Source organism: Microtus pennsylvanicus, chromosome 2, assembly GCF_037038515.1.
Source record: "Microtus pennsylvanicus isolate mMicPen1 chromosome 2, mMicPen1.hap1, whole genome shotgun sequence".
NCBI lineage: Eukaryota > Metazoa > Chordata > Mammalia > Rodentia > Cricetidae > Microtus > Microtus pennsylvanicus.
Genome location: NC_134580.1, coordinates 128,059,963 through 128,082,458, shown reverse-complemented (window position 1 = coordinate 128,082,458; position 22,496 = coordinate 128,059,963). Strand labels below are relative to the sequence as shown.

Genomic DNA, 22,496 nt, shown 5'->3' with positions numbered 1-22,496 from the left:
CTGACCTCTGTCCTCCTTGCCAGGCATCCACCAGCATACACCACTCCTATCCAAACGGCCCCGAGTCTCGACTCATTTGCCCTAGAGACACAAGACTCAGTGGTCCCCTGTAAAGACCATCGAGAGTGTATGGAGGCACTGGGTAGGAGACACAATCCCTTTGCTCCAGATTTACAGATGGACCAGAAACAGACCTGCTCTGGGGTACAAACTCCATCAGACTGCCATGCAGACAGAGATGGTAGAGATGCAGGGAAGCCGGGAGGCAGAGGAGGGACCTCAGAGCTGGACATCACGTCCCTGCCTGACTCACCCAGAAGATGTCATAGATGAAGAGTCCGCCAAGCAGGATGCAGCCAGTGCTCACGTTGTTCAGGTGCAGGAGCTCTACCCCATTAAGGGAGAAGGCCAGGCCAAAGAGGTTGTTGGCAATCCAGTGCTGGGGAAAGGTGGGAGTGAGACCAGCTCACTGTGCCCCATCCTACCATCTCCCCAACCTCCCCTTCTGCTCAGGCCCTGACTGCTTACCTTCCTCAGCAGGTACCAGACACCAACAATGCTGCTTAGGCCCAGGCACACCAGGTCCTTGGTGTCAAACTCATAGTTGATGATCTCTGGGCAGAGAGGCCAGGTAAGTCCACTCCTCAGAGTGAGGCTATCCCCCCTCCCCCCCAGCCCCAACCCGTCAGCCCCTGGAAGGTGGAGGACATGGCTGCCCGCATGGCCAGACAGGCCCATGTGCTTGGCCGTGGCTGCCTCAGACTGGCAGGGGTTTTAGGCTGGGGAAAGCTCACTAGGCCCACCCCCAACCCCTTAGTTTTCATAGGGGGAATGTAGGCCCAGATCAAATGAGGGTGTTAGGATATATAAGCTCTGCCACCTGAAGCTGGGTGACCCTGGGGGAGGAAGTGTCCTCTTTATAGAGTTTGTTTCCTTATCTGTAAAAAAGTCAACAGCACCTTCCTCAGGGGGCCGTTGTGAGGAGTGAGGAAGGTTATTCTACAATGCCCTCAGCACAGTGCCTGGAATGGAACACAGTGGGTTCCCAAGGAATGCTACTCCTGCCAAGTCCAGAATTTCAGGAAACCAAGAGGATGGCTGGTAACCCTTCCCAAGCAGAGAAGGAGAGAGAGAGAGAGAGAGAGGAAGTAGTCAAGAGGGAATCTCGAAGGCAGCTCTTGTGGGGAGCACCTAAGTAGAGACCCCGATGCCAGACCTCTCTGGATGCTACCAAATCTCCTAATAACATAGTACGACCACTTCTGTGATCCCAAAGTGCAGCAAACTGTTACTTGTCCCCCAATTCCTGCTCTCTCCTGTGGTTACAACACCCCATTTTCATTTTTTAAAGGTATCTGTTGAATTTATTCAGCATAACCACAGAGGCATTGTCTTCATGATGTCATATACAGACACAAACACAGATACAACACAATATTTATATTTAGCTCAAGTGCATTGCGTCTAAGGCTCACTTATACGTCTTCATGTGCCACAGCCCGTCATTTAGATAATGGATATTCTCAATGCCGATCCCCTTGTTGATTTTCTCAATATCTGCTGCAGCCATCTTCATGACTCCGACACACAGGGCGTGCTCTTTGCCTTCTGCCATGACCGCCACGATGGTATCTACCGCAGCAGCATAGAGCTTCGCTCCGGGAGACGTTAAACCCGGACACATGATATTTGCACCACTGAGCACAAATTTGATGGCTCCTTTGTCGACCTGCTGGTGTGGCAAGATAAACGGGTATTTGTGAAGTAATCTCAGCGTTGGATAAAAAGGTCCTTTTCTCTGCCTGAAAAACAGTAATTCTCCATTGACTGTAAGGATTTCCATGTGTTCATGGCATCGCACTATTTTGACGGGGTCTTTCTTAGGCATGATTTGATTAAGCCACGGTTCGATACCTGGAAACTGCTCAGTCAGTTGGCTTTTAATACCCTTAATAACGGAAGTTTTCAGCTGGATGCAGTTGGACACACTCTCCTTCTCGTCAAATTTCTTGAACATGATCTTGGTGAAGGGGCGCCGAAAGGGAAAAGCTGAGTTGAAGCGTTATTTGCCGAAGGTCTTACCGAGTTGCGGTCTACAGGAAGGATAGCACCGGCGTCCGAGCCGGCCGTTGTCGCTAACCGGAAAATGGTTCGACCGACCGCGCTTTACGGCTGCGTAAGATCGTATTACTTCCGTTCCACTGACCCCCACGTTTGCTCTGACGCCCACGTGGTCACCCCACACCTCTTCTCCCGACTTCCGGTCCTTCTACGGACATCCGATTGCAGAAAGGGCGGGGCCCGGACCCCGGACCGGAAGATACGTCACAGCATCCACGTCTACGGATGGACCGCCACTTCGGGATCGGACTGGCCGTGCGTCGAACCGCGCCACCTCTTACGGGCACACTAACCAGCCAATAAGGATGCGTCTATCTTTCTTACGGTTGCGCAGTGATCGCCATTCTAGACCCCCCCAGAGGGGTTCGAGTAATGGAGCCGGCGTAGATGGGGGGGCGGAGGGGGGTTCGGAACCCGGAAGGTTCCGTGGTCGTTAAGAAAAACAGGCTTAGCCTTTAAAAAAAAATCCAATAATCATTTATTTGGCACAGACGTATTTGACGCAGAGACGAACCATCTCATCACCGTTCGGAGGGAAAAGGTAGAATCCGCTTGGCAACCAGGAGAGAATAGAATACATTCCACAGGCTTCTCATGTGTGAGAATTATCTTGCATTTGGTCAAGCCATCATTACTCTTGTCACCATTTTTGAATCCATACGATAACTATGGATTCAGTTTTATTTTTCAAAGCTTAGGTGAAGCCATCACCAGGGACAGACATGTCAGGAGCTGTCTGGTACAGCTCCTACAGAGTACATATATGAGCCAGGCACTGTGCTGAAAGCTTTCTACTTATTGTTTACTTCCTAACGGAAGACGGGGTTAGATGATCACTTTTGTTTTACAGATGGAGGAAACAAACTTCCAGTAAAAACACCCAGTGCTCAGAAATAATGGGTTCACCCAGATTCTCAAGTTTGGGTAGTGGCAAAGCGGGGATATGAACCAGGGCCGTTAAGATTTGAGCTTCTCCTTTTTTATTACTTGTTTCTTAGAGAACCCAGTATTACAGAAACAAAAAGGGGACAGAGGGAAGTGAGTACCACTGACCTTCCTTGTTTTCCCCAGAGCCCTGTGTGAAGAGCAGCTGATACTGGCGATTTGGGAAGTTGGCTGGAAAAAACTTATTCATGAAGGGGCTGGAAAGAAAGACAAAGCAGGTCGGCAAACAGAGCCCCCATGGGCAATCACAACTCTTAACAGTCCCCGCTAATATCCATTTATGGCTGTTCTCCCCAGTCAGCTTTTTTAAGAGCCCTGGCAGGTACACATTATTGTTCCCACTCTGTAGATGTGGAGTCTCTTAGAGGATGGCCTGACCAGGGTCACACAGGGAGCCACAATCTCAGCTGCGATTCAAACTGAGGTTTCTGAACTCTTAGTGATTTGCTTTGCTTAATGACAAAGTGGACATAGGCACACTTGGTATGTAAAATTTGGGGAAGAGTTAGAAATCCCAAGCCTGGCCCATGTGCCTTCTATATCAGTTTCTTGTCAAGAAATGTACTTCTAGACTTCCATGTACTGATTGACAAAGAACTGGGCTTTTACAAATGTAAAATCCAGCTGCCAAATGAACCATAGGCCCCAGGGTAGGAACATCCTCATTTTCATGCCTACTATGAGGTCTGTTGCTTAGGACCAGCCTAGCTTTAAAAGCATTGTTACCCAGATGCTCCACCTCCTGGCCAGGCAGGGAATTTATGTTCTTTCCCAGACTACACTAGCAGGAGTTCAGCAAACCAAGGCCTTAGTGTTGTAGAGCGGTTACTAGTTCTCATAGCCCTGTGGGGTTATCTTAGTGATAGCCTCCCCAGGCTTGGGCCACCTTACCTGTGTGTGAGGATGAGCATATGGCCTATCTCAAAGAGGCATGTGAGGATCAGATAAGGCAGGGAAGATGCTGAGCTCAGTGCTGGCCTGAAGCAGGGATGTTTAAGAACTGTGAACAAAGGTCACAAAAGACATCCCAGATGTTTCCCAACTAAGAAGTAAAGCAAGGTAGGCCTGAAAACATATAGGTCACAATGGATGAGTTTTTTTTTTTTTTAAATATACTCTGGTGGCTTGGAGAATATGAATTTAAGAACTATCTCTGGTCCTCAGTTCCCCACTTGTCAAACAACTGCTCCCTTGCAGCCTTGGGTTGTGATATGATTGATGATGAATGGCACCATAGGTAAGAAGTGGCAGGCACAGGGCTGGAATCTGGAGTAGGCATTCATGGGAGCGCTCTGAAGAGATGCAAGGCAGAAGCAGTCAGGATGCCGGAGGCTGGAAGCTCAGTTTGCGGAATCTCTTTTGGGGAAGGTGAAGCCACAGTGCATGTGCAGACAGAGGCAGAGAGCAGTTTGCGGAGCTGAAGCATCCTAGCCTCTCAGGAGCCCGACGCCTGCATCAGCATAACAGACTTGACACATGTGTCCTAAGTTCAAGTTCCACCTCTGCCACTTCTGAGAGGTGTGATCTTGGGGAAGTTACTTAGCTGCTCCTTGCAACCCTTTCTGTATCTGAACATTATAATACATTTCTCAGAGGATTATTTATTCAAAGATAGAATCTCACTCTGTAACTCAAGTTGGCCTTAAATGTGTAATGAACGATCTTCCTGTTTCTGTCTCCCAAGTGCTGGACTTATAGACTAACCAAGTCTGATACTCTCACAGGATTAAGGGGTTAAGCTGATGCTTGATATCCTACGAGTTCAACACAGCTTCCACTTTGAGTGTTAAATGTCTGGACTGATCTCTGCATGTGATCTACATCACTGAGCTACACATCCAGCCATTATTTTGAGATAAAGAGTCTCACTATGTTGCCTAGGCTGGCCTCCAATTTTTGATGCTCCTGTCTCACCCCTCCAAACAGTTGGGGTTACCGGCAAGCACTGGGAAAAGGGGCTTGCTGTCTAACACAACAAAGGATGACCTATGTCATGCAACTGGTGTGAGTCTGACTTGAGGGTGCGGCCTTGACTCTTCGTCGTCGTCTCCCACGTCAGACAAAGTGGTATATGTTTGCTAGCCAACTCTGAATACACTTTTACTGTGGTCAGAGTGTTTTTATGACCTTCATGGCTCAAACAGACATAAAGTTCATTGCTTTGCACTGAGAAATATCCTGGTACCCTTGTCTTCTGGGGTTAGATGGTGAGGGTTAATGAAACTGATGATGTACCCTTGTTCTCCTGATATAGAAGACTGGGACTTTCTGTCTGTGGGCCACTTGAGTAGGGCAGGAGCTTGGTCACGGGTAATAAAAATAGGCCAAGGCTGCCTAGGCAGAATGTGTGGAATCGAGCTGGGTTATAGTCTTGGTGACTGTATTAGGAGATGGCAGGATGTGACCCCTGCCTGCCCCAGTACTGGGAGCTGCGTTCTGTGCTGAGCAGTCTGAGGTGGGCAGTGGGATGGCAGCAGGGGTGGAGGGACTCAGAACTGCAGCTGAGGCCAGCATGGCCTGGGATATGGCTACTACTGCCTTTAGCCGTCATTTTAGAGATCTTTGGAGAGGACAGTCTCCAAGTTCTCCCTTCTCTTTAACTTCTGCTGGAGCAATAAAGAATTCTAGCACTGGAGTCGAATGGACCTGGGATCAAAACTCTCATCTGTAAATCCTGGTTGCTACAATAACTATTTGAACCTCAACTTCCTTGTCTCATACCTCCAGACCTTATGGTATAAATCCAGAGGCAAGCCTGGCTTGTGGATATAAACAGAATGTGGAAACTCTACACTGCAGCTTTAACTAAAAGACTCAAGAAAACAACTCCAGTGAGTGAGAGTCAGTTTAATTTTTGGATCAACACTATGATTAAATTATATTCCCCTTTGTAATGAAATTGCCTTTGTTGGGTTTTGTTCTTTCTCACGATACCCCTATAACTTCATTCATTTGGCAGTTTTTATATAGCCCAGGCTGGTCATGAGGTCATGATCCTCCTGCCTCAGCCTGCCAAGTTCCTGGAACCTTTACATGAGTGCCAGAGCACATTATTATTGCTCTGAATTTTATTACGAACATGATTCATGGGTGTGGATGTGGCTTAGTGCTAGAACACTTGACTAGTATATGGGAGGCCCTGGGTTCAATTCCTAAAACCAGAAGAGAAAAAACAAAAAAACAAAATTCAGGGGTGGGCTGAAGTCTGGTAGAAGAGACTGCCTAGGGAAGGAAGCACAAGGAACTAAGGCTAACAACAACATGAAAGCAAACAAACAAAAAACCAAAACCAGTCTCTAGCTGACAAATTTTACCATGGACCATTTATTTGTTATTTTGAGATACTATTTCATATAACTCAAACTGGTCTTGAAGTAGCTGTGGATGACTTTGAACACCTGCTCTTCCTGCCTCTACCTCCCAAGTGCTAGGATTAGAGGCACGAGTCACCAAATTAAACCCTGTCTGCCTTTTCTTTTGAGACAGGGTTTCATAGTTGAGACAGCCCTGGTTGGTGTGGAACTGTGTAGACGAGGCTGAACTTGAACTCAGAGATTTGCCAGTCTCCTGAGTGCTGGGATTAAAGGTGTGTAGTACCACCTGATTTCCCATGAGGTTAACAGCTGACTTTTTTGCTTATTTGTTGTTGTTTTAAGTTCAAACATAGGGCCTTACCCTTATTAGGTAAGTGTTCTCCCCCTAAGCTATATTCCCAGGCTCTGAGGAATATTCCTTTATACTGTGTGAATATATGTCACTGTAACTGGTTTAATAAACAAGCTGAGTGGCCAATAGCTGTACAGGATAAAGTTAGGTGGGAAAGCCAAAGAGAATGATAGAATGAAGGAGGGTGGAGTCAGGAGTCCTAGGCCTGATGCAGAAGGAACAGAAGAAGAACATGCCATGCTAATAAAAGTACCACCACGTGGCAAAACATAAATAAGGAAGATGGGTAAGATCCAGTTAGTAATAAGCCTGAGCTACTGGCCAATCATTTACAATATAAGTCTCTGTGTGGTAATTTGTAAGTGGCTCCCAGGATGAGGAAAACTGCCTTCCCCCAGGCAATTGCTGGTTTTCTTCTCTGTTGATAAGATCTATCACAAAAATTTATGAATTGCTTAGAAGTAGAGAGACAACTGGTTAATCTGAGACATTAGGAATACAAGTTTGTGGGGAGTTGGATGCAAGGCAGCTGAGATACTGTGAATTAATCACTTTCCAAGCATATGGCCCAAAGGTTTCTTTGAAAGTGTATGTTCTGTGTAGTGAAGCTAGGCTATGGATGAACTGGGAGATCTCAAACCTCTTGTAGACACTGTGGGACTGGCTAGACTTGAAGAAGTCATTAGCATAGAAAAGGAGACCCAGAATTTCAAAGTGATGGCTCCTGTCCTTGCCTTAGGTCTGCGGAGTGCTGGACCTTCTATTATTTTTGCTAGTCATCCAGGTTCTGAGATGGTCAAAGTATTTACAACTTAGCTAGAATAAGATTTTGCAGGTGAAGATGGTGCTGGGTTTAGTACAAAGCCCACTGCCAAAGTCCCAGCTATGTAACACCGAACCAGTCCGGGATGGCTCACAGTGTGCTGGAGACAGCAGCCCATCTGCTGCTTCCTGCCTGTCAGAAGGTTCTGTATGTTGCCCATAGGGGGAAAAACGGATACTTAGGCTGAAGCTACCTTTTGAGACTACACTCTGACTGCCTAGAGGAATAAGCCACACTGTCCTTGGTGTTCACTGCCTTTGGGGCAGATTCTGCTGTCTAGCTTTGAATACTTTGGTGGGGCACCTCTCTCCTTACACCTCTCCCAGGCTTCCTACCTTCCATACCTGTGTGCAGCTGAGTTCCTTCCTTTGAGCAACCTTTCCTGGCCACTCCTCAGTCTTACCTGTGGGCTGCTGCAGAGAGGCAGACAGAAATGTGCCGGGCTAGCGCTGTTATCCACACTGGGGATAAGGCTCTCACTTGGCGAATGTGAACAGATTGCCCTGCAGAGTGAAGGGAGCCAGCAGCCCTTGTTCCAGTGACACTGTCCTAAATCATTTCTGCCTGATGCAAGCGACTGGGTCCAAGCAGAATGACCTGTGCCCACAGACCTGGACTTTGATCCTGATTTTGCTGTTTGCCAACCATTTGATTCTATCAAATGGTTGATATCAAACCACATATCTTATTCTCACTAACTTCTCTAATTGTAACCCAGGATCAACAGCAAGAGCTAGCTGGCCAAGGTGTCTAGCAAATTGACACAGGCGATCACAGCAGTTCTAGCAAGGGTGACAGTTGTACCTATTGACTGCGAGACGGGTTCTACATGGAACGCATTACTTAGTCAGAGAGGTTAACTTGGAGTGTAAGGCCAGGTGGTCAAGTTCAGAGGCTGCATTCTCAACCCTCTACTGTTAGGAGTGTATGCCACGAGGAACTGAGCCTAGCGCTTGGCAAGTGCCACTAGGGTGACACACTTCAGCACTGTTGGGACTCTTTTGACACTCCCGACTGGGTCTTTATAGTGTAGCCCAGATTAGCCTGGAACTTGCCTCAGCATCTTGAGTGCTGAGAGCCACCATAATTGGCTAGCCTTTCTAAGTCCCTATAAGGAGACTGGCCCAGAAGGTTCTAGTGTCCAACCTAGGTCATGTACAATGTGACACAAAGGGAAGAATCCCTTGGACATGTTCCCATCCAAGACCCTGTACTGGCTCCTGAGAAAGTGGCTTCAAAGGCTGCCGGGAGATGCCTTCTGACCTGATGGTGTGTGACAGGGCCAGGATCCCCAGCACGAAGAAATACATGGACAGCAAGAGGTTGATGTACTCCTGGGAGAAGATCTGAGGAAGAAATACAAAAAGAAACAAGTTAGGGTTGCTAGAAGCCATGAGGAGTCTCCTGGAGCTTGGTCTCATTCTGCCCTTTGGGAGTTAGGTCAGGCAGGAAGAATCTGATTCTAGTGCTTCCATTTCCACAGCTGGGGGGAAGGGCAGCACCTCAGGTCCCACCCAGATGGACTCTACCCACAAAGGAGTCTAGATGCTCACATGTGATCCCAACATTTGGAGAAGGGCAATTACTATGTGTGCCCAGGGTCTTACATGAAAGTCCTAAAGGTATAGGGGAGGAGTCTGAAATCAAACCCAAGAGCAGTTTCAGAAGCAAGAATTTGCGCTTCAGTGTTTCCTTCTCCCTGCTCAAAAAATCCGGGAGCCCTAAAGCATGCTAGTTATAAGATCTCTGGGTACCCTGCACTCCACTTCTCAACTCAGCTCTTGCCTCCCCATGCCTGTGATGGCAGCTGGAGTCGGGACACCAGGTCGCCATTTCTTCATTGTCAGTCTTGATGCTCCAAAGCTAGCTGTCACATGCTCATTCACTCTGGACCCTGGGAAGGCTGTGCAGAATCTGTGCCCGCTGCAGCCTGTGCTCCATTGGTCACTGTGCTGTTCTCTTAACTGGGAGGCAGGGCTGTGCTTTTCTCGGGGGTACAGGACCCACACTGCTTGAGTAAGACTCTTATAGTTATTGCTTAAATGAGAGTCTGATCATGTCACTCTCCCACTCCAAGCCTCTCCACTGTGTCCCTTTGCTGCATGCTGTTCCTTGAGTGGGAAGGCCTTGCAGTCCCTCCTGATGGAGGCTGTAGAGCCCTCTGCCCTGCTCACACACTGCCCTGTCTGTGTTTCACAGGCTGCAGCCTCAGCCCCATTCCTAGGCAGCCTGGGTGTGTGCTCTTGGGCTGCTGAGATGTCTCTTTCCCCCCTTACCTAGGCCACCCCAACTCTTCCTTCATCAGCTCTCAGCCCTGAGAAGCTTTACTCAGGTACCTGTCTGACCCTTGCCCAGCAATTTGGCTACATTTCCTGAGTGCCTGCTATGTGCAGGGCACTGAGCCAAATACTAGCCATACAATGAGGAGTAAGGCAAGTTCAGAGTTCATATGCTGATGAGAGAGAATCTCAAAGAATGTTGGGAGCCAAGGGAGTGCCAGGCTTTGCAGCCCCATGACAGACTTCAGACTCATCAAGCAAGATGAGTGACGAATGACGGAGGGCTGCAGGCAGGGTTGTGGGCAGGCAGGGCTGCGGCAAGCACTGAGGGCCTGAGAGGGTCCTCCTGCTGTGGGAGCTAGCCGAGGGAACAGAGTCAAGTGTGGTCTGTCTGCCTACGGGGTATTCAAGATTTAAGAATGAAAGAATAATCAACACAGAGGGCTAGAGAGATGGCTCAGTTTAAGAGCAGTGATGGCTCTTCCAAAGAAAGTTTCTGAGCTCAAATCCTAGCAACCACATGATGGCTCACAAACCATCTATAATGAAATCTGGTGCCCTCTTCTGGCAGAACACTGTATATAATAAATAAATACATCTTAAAAAAAAGAAAAAGAACAATCAACACAGGCTATTGAAATGGCTCAGTGAGTCAAGGTGCTCACTGCCAAGCCTGGAGACCTGAGTTGGATCTGAAGCCCAGAGTGGAAAGACCCAACTCCTGTAAGTGTTCTTCAGACCTCAGGACACATGCCATAGCATGTACGACCCCAAAATAAATTAATACAAAAGACTAAAAACAGAATGATCAATGCACTAGGAAACAGGCATCAAAATTTGGGCTTTTAGTTTATTCTTGATGCTATCTGGGGTGAGGGTACAGCTCAATGGTACAAAAATGTGCTCGGTAAGCATAAGGCCTTGGGTTTGGTTCTCAGCAATACCATTCCCGCCATCACTACCATTTCTACAAAAGAATTTGGCATTGTCTGTTCAATTGCAAATGGAGACCCCGTTTTACTGCATATACTGTATACCAAAGCCTTTTGTGCTTCACTGTGGAACGAACGTATTCGTAGCGGCATTGCCATGATACCCCAACACTGGGCACACCTAAAACTCCCTCAGGGTACGTGAAACTACCACGCAGATTAACACAAATCTAGGTCTATCATTAACAGATTCTCAAGAAACTACAGGAGTGGGTCCAGCTTATTTGTACCTTTCCTTAGGTTGAAGTACACACGTACACATATGCACGCATGTATTTTGTTACTGTGTTAATAATGGAATCCAGAGCTTTGTACATGCTAGGGAAGCATTCAATGACTGAGCTACACTCCTGAAAAAAATTAATCATTTAAATGTACTTTGCAATCGCAAATTGAAGCTATTCTTGACTAAGTTTCAACAAACAGGAAATGAGTGCCTGTGATAAACTGGTAAAAATACCAAGAGTTTCACACTTTCCTTCTGATGCTGAGGCACACTGACCAAAAGCCTGAAGGGAGCCACACAAATGGTAACACTGATGGCCCGTTGTGGCATCTAACGTTAACCGTCTGGTATATATTACTTTCTCGCTTAGAAAGCAGTGCACATTGGAGAACATGTGCACGGAGAAGAATGGCTTAAGGAGCATTTAGCTACATGAGAAAATGCTCATGACGGTTTCAATGAGAAGTGGAAGCTATGGATAGGCTACAATGTGGGGCCACAGCTATGGAGAGGGCACACACCTCCGAAGGGGAACTGCCAGTGTCTCTCTGGAAGTTGAATTTTGGATGGCTGCTATCTTTTCCTTTTTCCTTTTCTATGTTTTCCAAGTTTTCAACAATGACCCTGTTTAACTTCGACTGGGAAAATAAATCTCAATAAATTTAAAACAAAACAAAACAAATGGTGGCCAGCGTGGCAGAGGTATGTCTGCAACAAAACCACACTCCAGACCAGCACAAACAACATGAGGAAACAGAGCTGGAGCCATGTGGAGAAAAGGGCTGGCTGGTGGGGAAGAGGAGTAAACCCCAACAGGCTCTGGCTGGGACTGATGCTGAAATACTCGTTCTCCCTGCTGTTTTCTGTAAATGATCACGCATAGGATAAAGTTACCTGGGCAGCAAAGGACTTACTTTGAAAAAGAGGTAGAGCCCCAAGAGAGTGCAGCTGGCAATGATGGGAAAGCGGGCAGCATCTCGGCTGGTGATGGTTTCCGGCATGTCCGAAGAGCTCTGCAGAAAGAAGAAAGGTACAGCTGAGCCACCACGGCTGCGTGCTGTGCTGCTGGAACAAGAGGCTTCAGCAGCCATCTCCTCCCTCCATGCTGGTCCACTGTGGTGTCTTATTGTTTGTCTCAAGGCTTTGGCTAATGTTATGCTCTCTACCACACAGGTTTATAATGACAGATGTTGTAATTAGCAAAAATATGGCACGGGTAAGGAGCTGACAATGGATAAATATTTACACAAAAAGGAACAGAACACTGTAACCCAAAGCATTTCAGCACTGTAACTATGGGAAGTAACCGAAGATGGAGGGACAGTGGAGCACAAGGATTAAGTTAGCTCTATAGAACTGAGTCCGCCTCTTTAACAAAACTTCATTAGCATTAGTACAATCCTGGTTTAAATTTGTACTAAAAAACTTTTAACATGGAGGTGGTGGTGCACCTTTAATCCCAGCACTCAGGAGGCAGAGGTAGGTGATTCTCTGCAAATTTAAGGCCAGCTGGTCTACATAATGAGAACCCTAATCTCAAAAACCTTAAAATCCTCATTGTCTTTAGGGACCCAGTTAGCACCCCTGCTGGGAAGTCCTTCCAATCTCTCCTAGAGTTAGGCCCACTCCTCACCCCTTTCTCCTTTAGAGATGGATGCCCATGAACCCTGCTATTCAGCCTCCTGAGCAGTCACCCAAAGTCCTAGCAGTGCCATAGTAGGCACGGTCTCATCACAGTACCTGGAACTTCACTATCACGATATCCACCTTGTGATGAGGCAGCTGCCATCGTGGGAGAAAGACCCCAAGCAGCTGTGGAGGCTCACCAGTAATCTGACTCACCAAATTTGTTAGGAAAAAGCACGCTAAGAGGGCAGCTATCTGGAGAGGAAGAGTTTGAATCTGAGAAGTTCTTGTGCCCCAGAGTACAAGGATGCAAAGGGCAAAGCAACAGGAGCTAGGCAGCAAGCCTGTGCAACCATCACTTACATGTGTACAAGCCTGGGCAGCCTTTGGATGGCAATGTAATGGGATGCGTGCAGTTTACATATGCCCTGTGACACAAAGAACACACACCTATGGGTGCATGTGTGTACCCCTTTCATATGGAGACAGGGGCTCTCACTCGAACCCACAGTACTTCAATTTGTCCATTCTGTCTAGATTGATCGAAGGGTCCTGTCCCTGTCTCCTAAGTGCTGGGATTACAGGTGGATCGCCATACCCACCCAGCGTTTACCCGTAGTCGGGCCTGAACTCTAGTCCTCACTCTTGTGGGACAAGTGCTTCACCCACTGACTTATTTCCTCAGCTCCAAATCTCATTCTTTTTAAAATTCTTTGTGTGGTACTGGGGATTGGATCCAGGGCACCACACACAGCCAGGCAATCACTCTATTTCTAAGATTTGTCTGTCATTCTACAGATTAAATTAAAGCACATCAGGATTCCACTTCTCATCTACCAGAATGGCAAGAATCCATGCTTGGTAAGATACCAAGCTGACGAGCCATGGGGCAAATGAAGGCCAACAGGTCTTCCCATAGAGTTAATTGTGATATATGTCAAAACCTCTGGCCAAATAATCCAAAGTCAGGGCTGGAGAGATAGCTCAGAGGTTAAGAGCATTGACTGCTCTTCCAAAGGTCCTTGAGTTCAATTCCCAGCTCACAACCCTCTGTAATGGGGTCTGGTGCCCTCTTCTGGCCTGTAGGCATACACACAGACAGACTATTGCATACATAATATTTTTTAAAAAAAGAAAATCTTAAATCTCAAATAATCCCAAATCTGGGGATCGTCCCTACAGATATTCATTGCCAAGTCGCGGGTTACTCTTCTCTCAAACAACCTGTAGCTTGACTTTCTTCAACGCAGGGGAGGGGCGCTAAGAGGTTGAATGGAGACCAGGATAAATATGGGGTATTAAAAAAAAGGCAATCCGTGACCCTGTGAGGAGAATGGAAAGGTCTTTTACACGACCCCACCCACAGGGCTGAGGGGCTATCTCAAGCTGCAAGGCAGGCCACCCCTGAGAAGCTCTCCAGTTTGCAGGAAGGAGGAGAAGATGGGCAGTTCTGACAGGGAGGCCCGGTTTCCTTCCCTCTTTCCTTTGCCAGCCCCTGGCTTCTGCTTTTGGCAGCAGAGCGGCCACACTTGGACAGCACCTTGCCTCTGTGCACCTCCATATGTTGAACACATTTCCTGTGTAACAGTAGTGCGGTTACAAAATCAACCGGACAGTTCCACCTCAGTGGGGCCGCAGGCAAGTGGGCTGCAATCCCGGCGGCTTAAATAACTGGCACAACAACGAGGCAGCGTGGCATGCACGCCGACACACGCTCCGAAGGTCCACGTCTACCAGCTGCATCTGGGAGAGTGATTTTTTTCCTCTCAGAGCCCTCACTTCTGTGACTATAAGACCAGGGCTCCAGCTTCTGCAGAGGAAAATTAGCATGGCGCCTTGAGTCATTACTCAAGTCTACGTGCTATTCCTATCACTCTGTGCGGGAACCACGGGTAAGCCGACACTATTTCTGAAGGGAAGTGTCACAGGTGGCTAGAGCAGATGCCATTTAAAGCCTTGACAGCCAGACACAGGGTCTGGAATGCAGCAGAGGCCCAATTAAGGCCAACTGTGTGGAGGCGTTTGCTCTGTGTACACAGCACAGTTCCCAGGCAGACCGCACAGGGGCTTGGGGCTCGAAAGCACATTCAGGACTTTGTGGCTTCCCTACAAACCAGTGCTGTGGCTCATTTCCACAAATTCCTTTCAGTTCAGCCCAATCCCAGGGCAGGAAGAGGCTTCATGTTATTCGATGACAAACCAAGATTGGCCAGATGCTTCAAACAGAGAGATCTGGTCTTCTCTGTGGGTGATGGTTATAAATATCTCACGCTGCAGTGTTGAGTCAGAGTGGGAGCCTTGCGATCTGACTGGTAACGACAGAGGGAGAATATTTACTGAGCCCTTTCTATGTGCCGGGCAGTGTCTCGGACCTTTGTGCACAGCCCCTGCTCCCAGCAGGTACTTTTAACACATGAGGAAACGAGGCTCAGAGACGTGAAGTATCTTGCTTGGTGTAATCCATATGGTAAGTGGGGTTGAGCCCAGGCGGCCTCGCTACTACTTACTAGCTGCCCTCCACCTCCCTCTCTGGAGCTCTGTTGGAACTCATGATGCTGAGGCCCTGGTCTTCCCAAGACACAAATCCTGAATATGAAAAATAGCCCCCCTCCCCCCCGCCATGACAGGGTTTCTCTGTGCAGCTCCGGCTGTCCTGGAACTCACTCTGTAGACCAGGCTGGTCTCAAACTCAAGATCTACCTGCCTCTGCCTCCTGAGGGCTGGGATTAAAGGTGTGCACCACCACCACCTGGCTGAACAGTTCATTTTTGTAGTTACAAAAAAAAAAAATACTACAACTTATTAGGATTCACTACCAATCTGATTTGGGTGTTTAAGAGAATTAGAGAATGGGGGGAAGGTTTCACAAGTGGCCGAAATATATTTAGTTTTTAGTATCCTGGGTATTTAGGGTGGAAGCCAAAGCAACAGAGGGAGCCAAATGCCCAGCTTCAAGCCACTGGCACAGCCAGAGTCCTGGAAGGACTGCTTCCTGACCACACCCCAGAGATATCCTGGAATTCCTGGGCCATTTTATTGCTGTCTCCCCAGATTGAGACCCTGGGATCTCCTGTATTCACCCCACACACCCTCTTTGCCATTGTTCTGCCTCCTGGTCATGCCCTAAACTTACCTTTTTCCATCAAGCTCGCTTTGCCCAACTTTCTCTCCTCCCAACTGACAGACCACTTTCTCTAAAGCCTACACCTGCCTGGAGTTGCTTCAAGAGCTCCAGAGCAGACTATATGGCCCTTCAATAGCAAGGACGCAACCCATGGAAGAGGGAATTGCTACAACCTTTATAGCAGATTATTCTGTAAAACCTAAGGATAGGGGTTCAGGTTATTGACTCAATAAGTCAATTTCAAGAAACTTGCCCTACCAGTTATGAAATAATAAATGTGTAAAAATATTGACTCCAACATGGTTTGTAGCAGCTAAGGACTAAAATAAATTGTGGAGGCCTCTAAATTAGTGGCTCTCAAATTTTGAGTGTGCACTACAATTACCAGGAGGGCTTGTAAAACACTCTTCCAGGCCCACCTTGAATTTTGATTGTGAATCTGCACTGAGAGTTCGAGTTTTGCCTTTTCTGAACTGGTGCCCTGAACAAACTGTGGGTCCATTAAACATGGTGCTCACACCTACAGTTCTGGCACCTGGGAAGTCGAGGCAGCAAGAGAGGCCATGCCAAGCTACCTCATCAGTACTAGGCCAGTCTCATAAAAACAGAAACTAGCAGTGTTTAGCCTCATGAAAACAGAAACAAAATGCAACTCCCTTCCCATTTCCCTGAAAAGGACCATTCTAGACGCTCTGACACACTTGGATGTCCAAAGGAACACAATTTCTATGGATTGGTAAATGAGACCCAAGCGCAGGGGCTGCTGGCAGAGGCACTTGAGTGGGAGGGAACCTTCCATTATGTACCTGTGGGCCTTTGCATTGTGGACCCGGGACCTATTTCATTACAGAAAGGCTGAGGCAGCTGTAACACAGAAAATGACTAATTCCCACTGCTAAGTAAAATCAAGCTGCATAAAACAAGGGCTTTTCTAACAGTCCTACCTGCATGCACACACAAAAGCAAGTGCGTATTTGTATACACACAGAAAAGGCAGGCAGGCTGGGAATATAGATTGGTGGTAGAATATGTGATGTGCTTAGACATGTGAGGCCCTGGGTTAGATTAGGAGTGCCACAAAAATGAAAAAGTTCTGGAAGGTTCCACAAGCAGCTGGGCATGTCTGTCACTTCCAAGTGGTTTTGAAATGGCCTTGCTCTACACTCTGCAATGGCTTCAATTTTACACACAAACAGCCTTGCTGTTAGGTGCCCATTTTAAGTGTTACATTACCTTCAGGATTCTCTTCCTCAGAAAGGTTGCAGGTTCCCCACGCATCTTGCCACAGCACTCAAGTCCCTCTCCTGGGCTCCTGTTAGACTTCTCACGGCTCCCTCTCCTCAGCCTGCTGAATTCCCACTCATGTGTGCAAAGACACCTGTTGTCTCTTCCAGAAGACACAGCAGAATTCACTTGTTGGCTGATCATATTCTGTGTCTTAGACCAGCACGCCTGGCACCTAGCCCAGGATCTGACAACAGATGCCCAGTGCTGTTGGCTAAGAAATCCCTCTGTGCTAGGTGAAAGCTCAAAGAACCTATCTAGAGTCAGCTCCTGCTTGGCTGGAATTTACTCCCTCTCGGGGATGCAGGTTTCTGACACCCCCGCACACTTCACCTCCTTTTCCTCAGGATTTTATAATACGTTCTGCCTTTTAGGGACACTGTGACCCCAGGGGAACTGTCCTCGAATGCCCTCTCTCAGTAGGCCTTGGTGTTGAATATCAGTTGGGAGTGCCAAGCTCCTGGGTCCTCACTCTAATTCTTCTCTACTGTCAAACGAGCACGGTAGACAAAGGAGTCATTTGGCTCATCACCTCTCAGGCTACTTGTGTATCGTCAGAGGCACCTGTAGTGAGGATGGCACCCTGGTCCTCTAGAACTAGGCACACCTGGCTCACTCTTGAATGGCAGAAAGATCTTCATTCTTTGACCCTCAGTTCTTTTTTCAAAAGATGTGATAAACTGGCTTTGCCTGTCGCCTAGCACTGTGAGCGTCAAGGCAGGTAAAGGTTCTGTGAGCTTAGAGCACCCTGGTTACTGGGGCTGGGAAGCCACTAACGAATGGGCAAGCCTTGCGACAGATTATGGCCCCCTGTCTTCCACCCACACCCTCTGTTCTGCTACACTAAGCCACCTGCTGTTTCCTGAAGTGCCTTTCTCCTTTCTTCCTGCTCTGGTACCTTTCTTGCTTTCTCCAGCTTAGAATGCCCTCTCCTGGCTGAAACTGTATATCTCACCCAGTCAGGATGCCCAGCTGCTCTGCTTTCCTGCATAGTCCAATCACAGACCTAGTTATCCTTGCTGTGCCCATCTTCCTCGACTCCTTGGTAACAGGGCATCCCTCATCCTTGATAACGGCTCACATTCAAGAAACATTGGTGCAGAAGGCGACAAAGAGACGCACTTAGTCTAGTGGCCGCGCGGCCTCATGCCATGCCGCCCTCCATCTCTCCTGTCCTGTTCTGTGCTTCAGAACTTGCCTTGGCACCAAGCACCTGCCTGGCCAGAACCTGAAATTTGCCTAGAAGAGGCAGAAGAACAAGGAAAATGGGTCAGCCCGGGTGCTCTCTGCATCTGCCCATAGAGAGCCAACAGTGGGTTTCCTGGTCTCGGGAAGTAAGGGTATGCCCTCAGCCACCGCTCACACTGGGCGGTGTTCTGAGAATCTGAACTGAAGCAGTTTCAAAAGCGCCAGCTGCCTTGTGGGCCTGCCCTCTCTGGGTAGGGCAGCTTCCTCTCCAGGCCACCTTCAGGTTCGATGGGGGAGGAACAGTGGGGAACTGTGCACTCTGAAGATGTTGAAGAGAGGATGCCAGGAAGGGAGAAACTGTTGGTTGCAATGGGCTGCAGGGGCTGAATATAAAGCAGGGGGATATGGGAGGGAGAAAGGTGGAAGACTCTGGAGTCCTCCTACATATCCGTGCAGACAGATGTCATGGAAGACCAAAGACAGGGTCTGCCCCAGTCTCATAAACAGTTCAACAGTGGCTATTAGTCAGAAGGTAGACTCAATTTGCAAAGGGATTTTGTCTTAATGGGGCCTGGGGAGAAAGGCTACTCTGGAAAAAAAGCGTCTGGGCTTTAGTCTGAATAGATTCAAGGCCGGGTGGTAAGAAGGGAGAAGAAACCAACCAAAGAAGAAATGGAAACCGGGGGAGAACCAAGGTGCCGCATTCCCAAGAGCTGAATGGCTGGAACTGGGTCCAGACAGTGAACAAAAGAAGCTGAGCTGGTGCTCTATTCTCCCACCCCCATCCCACCCCATTCCCCCCCCCCTTTTTTCTCTGGGCAACTGGGTCTCCCTCTGTAGCCTAGCTACCCTGGAATTTGTGATTTCCTGCCTCAGCTTCTGAGTGCCAGGCTTACAAAGGTGTGTCATCACGCTACACCTCTATTTAATTTCAATTTTTTTGTTTTTTTAAATATTTGCTTATTTACTGTGAGTGTGACAAGGTCAGAAAATATGGAGGGGGTCGGTTTACTCCTTCTACCATTTGCGCCCCAGGGATTTAACTCAAGTCTTCAGGCTTGGCGGCAAGCGCCTCTAACCGCTGCGCCACCGGGGTCCCCGCCCCTGGGCTTTGTTTTTAAGGCAGGGAGAAGGGTCTGCCCTAGGGGTTCCTGGCAGGCATACAAGCAGCTGTGATTCCAGAGCGACAGAAATCAGGGCCTAGGGATGAATCTGGATGCTACAATTAACTGTGGGTGTGGCCAGGCATGGCTCCTAGCTGAAGGATGACAAAAGATGGTGCCTTTCAGAGCCATACCTGTGGGGAACACACTGGGGCTCACCCAAGCCACCGAACGAGGGATCGCTCTGGTGAGGGGCAAACTCCAGGCTGCTGATTAGCTATAGCATCAGGTGGGGGGCAGTCTGGCTGGGGCCAGCAGGCTCCGAGGAGTCAGTGCCTGCCTTTGTGTCTGAGGTCGGGCGGACAGCATTCCCAGCTGTGGCTCGAAGCAAAGGGTCTGGGGGAGGGGATGTGGCAGGGTCTGTCTGCGGGCTGCGGAGGACAATGCTAATCCCCGCTTTTAGGTGTGGCCAGATTCTGGTACACCGAAGGCCAGCTACAGATGTGGACGCAAGGGGAGGGAATGGTGATCAATGCCCCGGTGAGTGCGTGACGCGGGAGAGAGGGGGGCCAGGTATCGGGTGTGCAGGGACAGGCTCGTGGGGGCCGTGGCCGGGATGGGGGTGGAAGGCTTCGGCTCTCGCCCTGACCCTACCTTGCCGCGAGCGCAGCGCACTGAGCGCAGGGCGCCGAAGAAGATGGGCAGCAGCGCCATGAGCAGGAGGCTGCCGTAGGCCAGCGCGATGCCCTCGGGCGTGGACGGCGGCCGCGTCGTGCCGTTGGCCGGGTTGCTGGCCTCGGTGCTGCCGTTGTGCTGGTCGCTGAGGGCCGAATCCATGGCGAGGCTGCGCTTGGGTTCCGACTCCAGCTCCAGCCGTCGCTGCACGAACGCAGATGGAAGGCGAGGTACTGCGGGGAAAAGCCACGTTCCCCTAAAGAAACAGGAAGTGACGTGCCTCCTCGCCTTTCCGCGCCGCTCAGTGAACGCGCGCGCGTTCCCGCTACCACCCTCCCCGCCTCCCGATCGCCCTCTAGTGGCGGCGGGGGAGGGACGGCTTGTTGCTAAGCAACTTGGGGGGCCGATCCATACAGGCGATCTGGACCACTGGAGCTGTAATCCATCCAGAGACTCGAGGACCCATTCTTTAGTTCCAGGGGATTTCTTCAGTACTAGGCTGTCCTGCTCTCCACAAATCCTCAGCCTTCAGCCAAGAAGGATGCACACATTCATTCGATACTCAATTGATCATTTGTACCTTAAATATTTATTGGGATGTCTAGTTACCAGGACACGGAAGGAAACGAGCAAAAGCTTGTCCTTGTGCTCACGAAGCTTACATTTTAGTAGGCAGGAGTTGGGAGAGGAAGGCAGAAAGAGGGTAAAATGAACAAATAAATTATGAATCTAAAATGTATCTTTTAGATTAGCTTTAAAATGTAAAGATGTCGGCATGTAGGTATGAATTCTAAGGCATATTGATGCAGATAAATTAGAGAAAAATAAAGCAAAATAGGGAAGCTGTATAAAAGGTTTGCAAATGAATTAATTGCTTATTATGTGCCAGACAATAGTAATCCTACCACTCCATAACCCCATACAGTTTATAAACACTGCGGCTCGCATCATAATTGGAAGGATGTAAGTCTGGGCAGATGAGTTTGTTCAGCTGGCTTGTTGACTAAGCACCTAATTAAAGAAAATTAGGCTAAAATTTAGTATTTTCCTTTTCTTTCTTTCTTGTTTTTTTTTTTTTTTTTTTGGAGACAGGGTTTCTCTGTCGCTTTGGAGCCTGCCTGGAACTCCATCTTTAGACCAAGTTGGTCTCAAACTCACAGAGATCTACCTGTCTCTGCCTCTCAAGTTCTGGGATTAAAAGTGTGTGCCCCTACCACCAGGCTAAAATTTAGTATTTTCAAAAGCAACTGGTTGTAAACCTGGAGAGTTTGTAAAATTATGTTACATACTTTAATACTCAATTCAGCTAATATGTTGCTTCTCTTACTCACTGCTAGGCTTCTAGTTCTTGCTAAAATCAGATCATCACATCATTTTCTAATTATTCATCCTTGAGATTTAATTCCATCATTGTACGGATGCCGGTTCTGGGGGCATTTGATGACTAGAATGGTGCCACGTTGTCATTCCTTGTGTGCTCTAAAAAGCAGTTAGTTAATGCATGTTAAATAGCCCCATCTTGGAAGCCAGGCTTGGTGGTCCATGCCTTGAATCCTAGCACTCAGGGACAGGGGCAGGTGGGTAGATCTGTGAGTTTGAGACCAGCCAAGGCAACATAGTGAGACCTTGTCTCAACAAACGAATAAAACCAGAACAACAACAACCCTCCCCCTCTTTAAAAAACTCAGTCTTGTGGCTTGTATGATGGCTCGGAGGTTAAGAGCATTTGCTCTTGGAGGGCAGGAGTTGGTTCTCAGGACCCACATAGTGTCTTCTCAGCGTATGTAACCCTAGTTCCAGGAACTCTAACGTCCACTTCTAACCTCCTCAGGCCCCAAGCCTGCACATGGTGTAATACATTCATGCAGGCAAGACAGTCACAAACGTAAAATAAAAAAAAAAATCTCTAAAAAAAAAATCAATCTTAGCTTGGTTTGGTGGCGCATGCCTTTAATCCCAGCATTCCAGGGGCAAAGGCAGCCAAATCTTTCTAAGTCTGAGGCCAGCCTGGTCTACATAGAGAGTTCCAGGCTAGCAAGGGCTACATAACTGAGATCAAACAAGCAAACACAAGATTCAGTCTTATTAAATTTAATCTCTTTTGTCTTTTAGAAAATAGTGTGTCTTAGTTAGGGTTTTATCGCTGTGAAGAGACACCATGACCATGCAATTCTTTTCTTTTTCATTTTTTAAAAAATATTTATTTGGGGGGCTGGAGAGATGGCTCAGTGGTTAAGAGCATTGCCTGCTCTTCCAAAGGTCCTGAGTTCAATTCCCAGCAACCACATGGTGGCTCACAACCATCTGTAAAGAGGTCTGGTGCCCTCTTCTGGCCTTCAGGCATACACACAGACAGAATATTGGATAATAATAAATTGAACTCAGGACCTTTGGAAGAGCAGGCAATGCTCTTAACCTCTGAGCCATCTCTCCAGCCCTTTTTT

At 48.2% G+C, this 22,496-nt stretch overlaps 2 protein-coding genes across 3 annotated transcripts in view; both read right to left on the bottom strand.

Moving 5' to 3' along the window:
- The window catches only part of Hm13 (histocompatibility minor 13), a 35,522-nt gene extending 15,172 nt beyond the window's left edge, over positions 1–20,350 (bottom strand). For both annotated transcript variants that reach the window (XM_075962519.1, XM_075962520.1), the window contains exons 1-6: positions 20,032–20,350; positions 11,967–12,065; positions 8,819–8,901; positions 3,175–3,263; positions 529–614; positions 314–439 (exon numbers count right to left, since the gene is read on the bottom strand). In XM_075962519.1, coding sequence (XP_075818634.1) covers positions 314–439; positions 529–614; positions 3,175–3,263; positions 8,819–8,901; positions 11,967–12,065; positions 20,032–20,214 — 666 coding nt within the window. In that variant the 5' untranslated portion in view covers positions 20,215–20,350. The remainder of the gene's footprint in view (positions 1–313; positions 440–528; positions 615–3,174; positions 3,264–8,818; positions 8,902–11,966; positions 12,066–20,031) is intronic.
- Mcts2 (MCTS family member 2) lies at positions 1,336–2,129 on the bottom strand. Its single transcript, XM_075962521.1, has one exon. The coding sequence runs from the start codon at positions 2,015–2,017 to the stop codon at positions 1,472–1,474; it is 546 nt and encodes a 181-aa protein (XP_075818636.1). The 5' UTR covers positions 2,018–2,129; the 3' UTR covers positions 1,336–1,471.
- Positions 20,351–22,496: the final 2,146 nt, after the last annotated feature.